General features: G+C 36.3%; 1 protein-coding gene across 1 annotated transcript; it reads left to right on the forward strand.

The window, feature by feature from the left end:
• The first annotated feature begins 661 nt into the window (after nucleotides 1-661).
• Nucleotides 662-1,597, forward strand: LOC110195186 (olfactory receptor 52E1-like). The gene has a single exon (XM_020967815.1). The coding sequence runs from the start codon at nucleotides 662-664 to the stop codon at nucleotides 1,595-1,597; it is 936 nt and encodes a 311-aa protein (XP_020823474.1).
• The last annotated feature ends 3,624 nt before the right edge of the window (nucleotides 1,598-5,221 follow it).

Consider the following 5,221-nt stretch of genomic DNA (forward strand, 5'->3'; position numbering starts at 1 on the left):
ACAGTAGGACTGGATGAGTTCATCAAAGGAAAGAGGGCAGAGAACAAAGAGATGGGTGGTAAGGACACAATGTTGGAAGAACATCTACATTTAGGAGGCAGGAAAGAGGAAGAATACTTATTGAGGAGGATTTTGATAACTTGCCAGAAAAGATAGAAGTACATAAGATATTGGTCTCATAAAAGCTCAAGAACATATATCAGCACTGATTTTAGAGATCTTGAATCTGTTTTGCTGCTCTAGAAGGGAAGAGAGGAAATGTATAATTCTGTGATATTCAAACAGAGAATGAATACTGCCAGTTCATGACAGGTGTATAAATCACAGGGATATTTTCATTAAGGTCCTACAGATCACAATGCAGATGGTGGCTCACCCTGAGCCTGCCTAAAGCCAGTCATGGATTTAAGAGTAAACATCAAGCAATGACTAACATTGCCTGCAAAGTGAATGGCGCACTGCACTTCTATTTTGTTTTCCATTCCTGAGGATAATTAATTACTTAAAAAAATTTAAAAAATACTTTTTACAGAAGGAAAAATATTATATAATGATATTATATATTCCCAGTCCTTCAGAGAAATACAATATACTGAAGTGGAGCCCCTCATGGAATAAGGTTGAATCTTCATGGTTGGAATCATATGTGGGCCCCAGAAGGATGTCTAATCTGAATAATACACAGTTCCACCCCATCTCATTCCTCCTGCTTGGAATCCCAGGATTAGAAGATGTACATGTCTGGATCGGCTTTCCCTTCTGTCTGTTATACCTGACTGCTCTTTTAGGGAATATCACCATCCTGATTGTAATTCAGAGTGATCAGAGTCTCCACCACCCCATGTTCTATTTCCTGGCAATTCTCTCCTCTATTGACCTGGGCCTATCCACATCCACCATTCCCAAGATGCTGAGTATCTTCTGGTGCAACCTGACAAAGATTAGCTTCCTTGGCTGTGTCTCTCAGATGTTCTTCATCCACCTATTTACTGGCATGGAGTCAGCTGTACTCCTGGCCATGGCCTATGACCGTTATGTGGCAATTTGCAATCCTCTACGCTATACACTGGTGCTCACCAATAAAGTGGTATCCGTCATTGCAATGGCCATAACCTTGAGACCATTATCTATGGTTATCCCATTTGTCCTATTGATTCTGCGATTGCCCTTCTGTGGACACCACATCATAGCTCATACATACTGTGAACACATGGGCATTGCCCGCCTGGCCTGTGCCAGCATCAAAATCAACATTATCTATGGGCTAGTTGCTATATCCATTCTTTTCTTTGACATTGTGACTATTGTGGTCTCCTATATTCAAATCCTCAGGGCTGTTTTCCACCTTCCTTCTAGGGATGCCCGACTCAAGGCCCTCAGTACCTGTGGTTCTCATGTCTGTGTCATGTTGGCCTTCTACACACCAGCATTTTTCTCTTTCATGACCCATCGTTTCGGTCACAATGTCCCCCGCTACATTCACATCCTTTTGGCCAATCTGTATGTAGTTGTTCCACCTGCCCTCAACCCTGTTATCTATGGGGTTAGGACCAAACAGATTAGAGAGCGAGTATTGAAGACATTCTTCCCAAAATAAACAATGGACCCTGCATTTCTGAAGACCTAACTTTTTGGGCTTAAAAGGAGAAGTTAAACCAAATCAATATTTCTAAGTACTCTGAAAAAACAGGGAAATGAAATCATAATTATATTAAGCAACTTGGAGTGAAAGTTATTTCTTTAGCTCTTGCCACTGAGGAAGTGGTTAACATTTGATGCTACTACTTGCACCAGCATTTCTGCCAGGGTATTTAAGGATCTTTTACTCTAGGAAAGGAGTGCCAGTCGTTCGGTCAATGCAGTTTCTCACCACTATTTGCTCTAAGGGGGTTGGTAGAGTGGTGAGTTCTAGCCTTAGAATTGAGCAGACTTTTTTTTTTTGAGATTGAATGGGATGTTGCTTGGAAGCTGTCCTCTGGTTATGTCAGTCAATGAATTTGCCTTGGTTTTCCACACCAGTGTGTGAGGCTGTTCACAGGTCTCCTTGTTCTGAATTCATGACTTGTATCCTAACAAAGCTTCCACTAAGTTGGGAAACAGGAGATGAGACATCTGTTAAATCAAATCTAGTCTAGTATTATAAATCCAAAAGGTAGCACCTAAATTTTCTCTCTGGTCTATCACCAAAGAATGATGCTGAGAGTATAAGCATGACCATTTATAACATGTATCATCAGCAACGTCCATATGATGATTCACCGAGGCATCAATAGGAAATAGCTCAGTGTAAGATTCTCTTCATAGTAAACCTGTGTAGTCAGGAGTTATGTGTAATGTGTATACATATACATACATATACACCCAATGATACAAGAACTAAATCTATGTATCTCTAAGAGAGAATAAGGGTGAGAATGTGTAAAAAGGTGAGATACATTGAACCACAACCCAACACCAATCAGGCTCAGAGTACATCTAAAATGGCACCAGTAAGTTTACTGTCAATCAGAGGCTATTTCCTTGGATTATAACATATGCTTGGAGAATCAGCACATCAGCATTTTGGCCATACTAAATACTGGACTGCTAGGTGGTACAATGGAGAGAGATGCTTATAAACTATTTTACGTTAGAAAAATTCACTTAAGCTCTCTGTATCCCAGTTTTCTCTGTAAAATATATACAGTGAAGATAATGCACCTACTTCCCAAAGTTCTTGTGAATGTCAAATAATATAATACTTGTAAATCACTTTGTAAGCCTTAAAACATTATAGAAGTGTGAGTTATTATGACTACTACAAGTACCACCACCACCATCCTCATTACCACCATTACCACTACCACCACCACCACCACCACCACCACCACAGCTATGACTAAGACTACTACTAATTTGAAATCTACTACTACGACTACTACGACTACTACTATTACTACTACTACTACTACTACTACTACTACTACTACTACTATCATCATCTATAGAACAAGATTATGTAATTCATTAATGATATTTAATATTTTTCTCTCTGAAAGACTACTGGCCCTGGGACTGAAATAAAACCAGGTTGATTGAAAGGCAGAATCTTATATTCTCTATTGATACCATTCCCTATTGATGCTTTAGTGAGTTATCATAGGAACATTACTGATGATACATGTTATAAATAGCCAGTACTTCCGCTCTCAGCACCATTCTCTGGCAATGGACATGAGAGTGAATTCTGATGCTCACCTTGTATATCAATAGCACTAACCTAGATGTATTTCACAGCTGTATCATCTCTTGCTTCCCGAGTTAGCATGGCCTCAGGGAGCTTAAATTTTACCAGAAGACTATGATAGCTTTCTTTATATCTGGCTATGACTAGAAAGATTGGTCTGCGACCACAATGAATTGACCAATGGCCCATGTACACATATGGAATAGTGTAGGTTTACCATCAACAAAGTTTGTCAATGAGTTTGAAAATTTTTCTCAGGCAGGGTGTCCCTGCCCAGAGCAGGCTTTTTAAAAAAAATTTGTAGAATCAAACAAGCATTTGTATAACATAGTATAATAAAAAGATAATCACATATGAAACTACGATATAAAGAAAGACATCATGAATCTGGTAGTGATCCATGCACATTTCATAGTCTTCTGGTAAAATTTAAGCTCCCTGAGGCCATGCTAACTCGGGAAGCAAGAGATGATACAGCTGTGAAATACATCTAGGTTAGTGCTATTGATATACAAGGTGAGCATCAGAATTCACTCTCATGTCCATTGCCAGAGAATGGTGCTGAGAGCGGAAGTACTGACTATTTATAACATGTATCATCAGCAATGTTCCTATGATAACTCACTAAAGCATCAATAGGGAATGGTATCAATAGAGAATATAAGATTCTGCCTTTCAATCAACTGGTTTTATTTCAATCCCAGGGCCAATAGTCTTTCAGAGGGAAAAATATTAAATATCATTAATGAATTACATAACCTTGTTCTATAGATGATGATAGTAGTAGTAGTAGTAGTAGTAGTAGTAGTAGTAGTAGTAGTAGTAGTAGTAGTCGTAGTACTTAAAAACATTGTTGTTACTGTATACAACATACTCAGTTCTGCTCATGTTGCTCTTCATTATTTTGTGTGTCTATCATTTTAATGAAAGCTCCATTTATTCATTACCCTTCCAATGTCGTTGTTGTTGTTTTAATAGGAATGGATGCCGTATTTTTTCAAAAGCTTTTTCTGCATCTATTGAAATAATTATATGAGGATTTGAATCAATATTCATTAGGAATGTTTGTCTATAATATTCTTTCTCTGTTTTTGCTTCTCTTGTTTTAAGTATAAGTGACATATTTAGGTCATGATAGGAATTTTGTAGGATTTTCATTGTCTATTTTTTAAAATAGTTTATATACTATTGGAATTATTTGTTCTTTAAGTGTTTGATAGAATTCACTTGTAGATCCATCTGGACCTGGGAATTTTTTTTTTTTTAGAGAGATCATTGATGATTTGCTCAATTTGTTTTGCTAGATGGAGTTATTGAAGTGTTCTTTTTCCCCTTCTATTAATCTGGGTAGTTTTATTTTTGGAAATATTCATCCATTTTTCTTATGTTGTCAAGCTTATTGGCATATAATTAGCTAGAACAATTCCTAATAATTACTTTAATTTCATCTTTATTGGTAGTTAATTCACCCTTTTCATATTTTATATCCATAATTTGGTTTTCTTCTTTCCTTTTTTAATCAAATTAACCAATAGCTTATCATTGTACTGGGTTTTTTTTTCATAAAACCAGGTCTTAATTTTATTTATTAGTTCAATGGTTTTCATTCTTTTAATTTTATTAATATTTTCTTTCATTTTCAGGATTTTCAATTTGGTATTTAATTGGGAATTTTAAATTTTTTTTTCTTTTTAAAAAAATACACATTTGAAAATGTGTTGACATCTGTTCTTTTCATGTCACTTTTATTTCCCAATGTATCCTGTCTTCTCTCTCCCAGAGAGTAATTTCTTATAACAAAGAATAAAAAGACAGGAAAAAACAATTCATTAAAACTAACCAATGCATGAATCAAAAACAACATTATATGCAGTGCTTTATTTAAATAGTTTCCCACTTTTGCAAAGAAGAATGTACTTACTTTTGATGGGAGAAAACATCATTTTCCATGGCAGAAGGGATTTATTTATTGATGAATCAAGTCACTCATGTTAC

This window comes from Phascolarctos cinereus, unplaced genomic scaffold (assembly GCF_003287225.1).
Source record: "Phascolarctos cinereus isolate Bilbo 61053 unplaced genomic scaffold, phaCin_HiC Scaffold_726;HRSCAF=1367, whole genome shotgun sequence".
Taxonomy (NCBI): Eukaryota; Metazoa; Chordata; class Mammalia; order Diprotodontia; family Phascolarctidae; genus Phascolarctos; species Phascolarctos cinereus.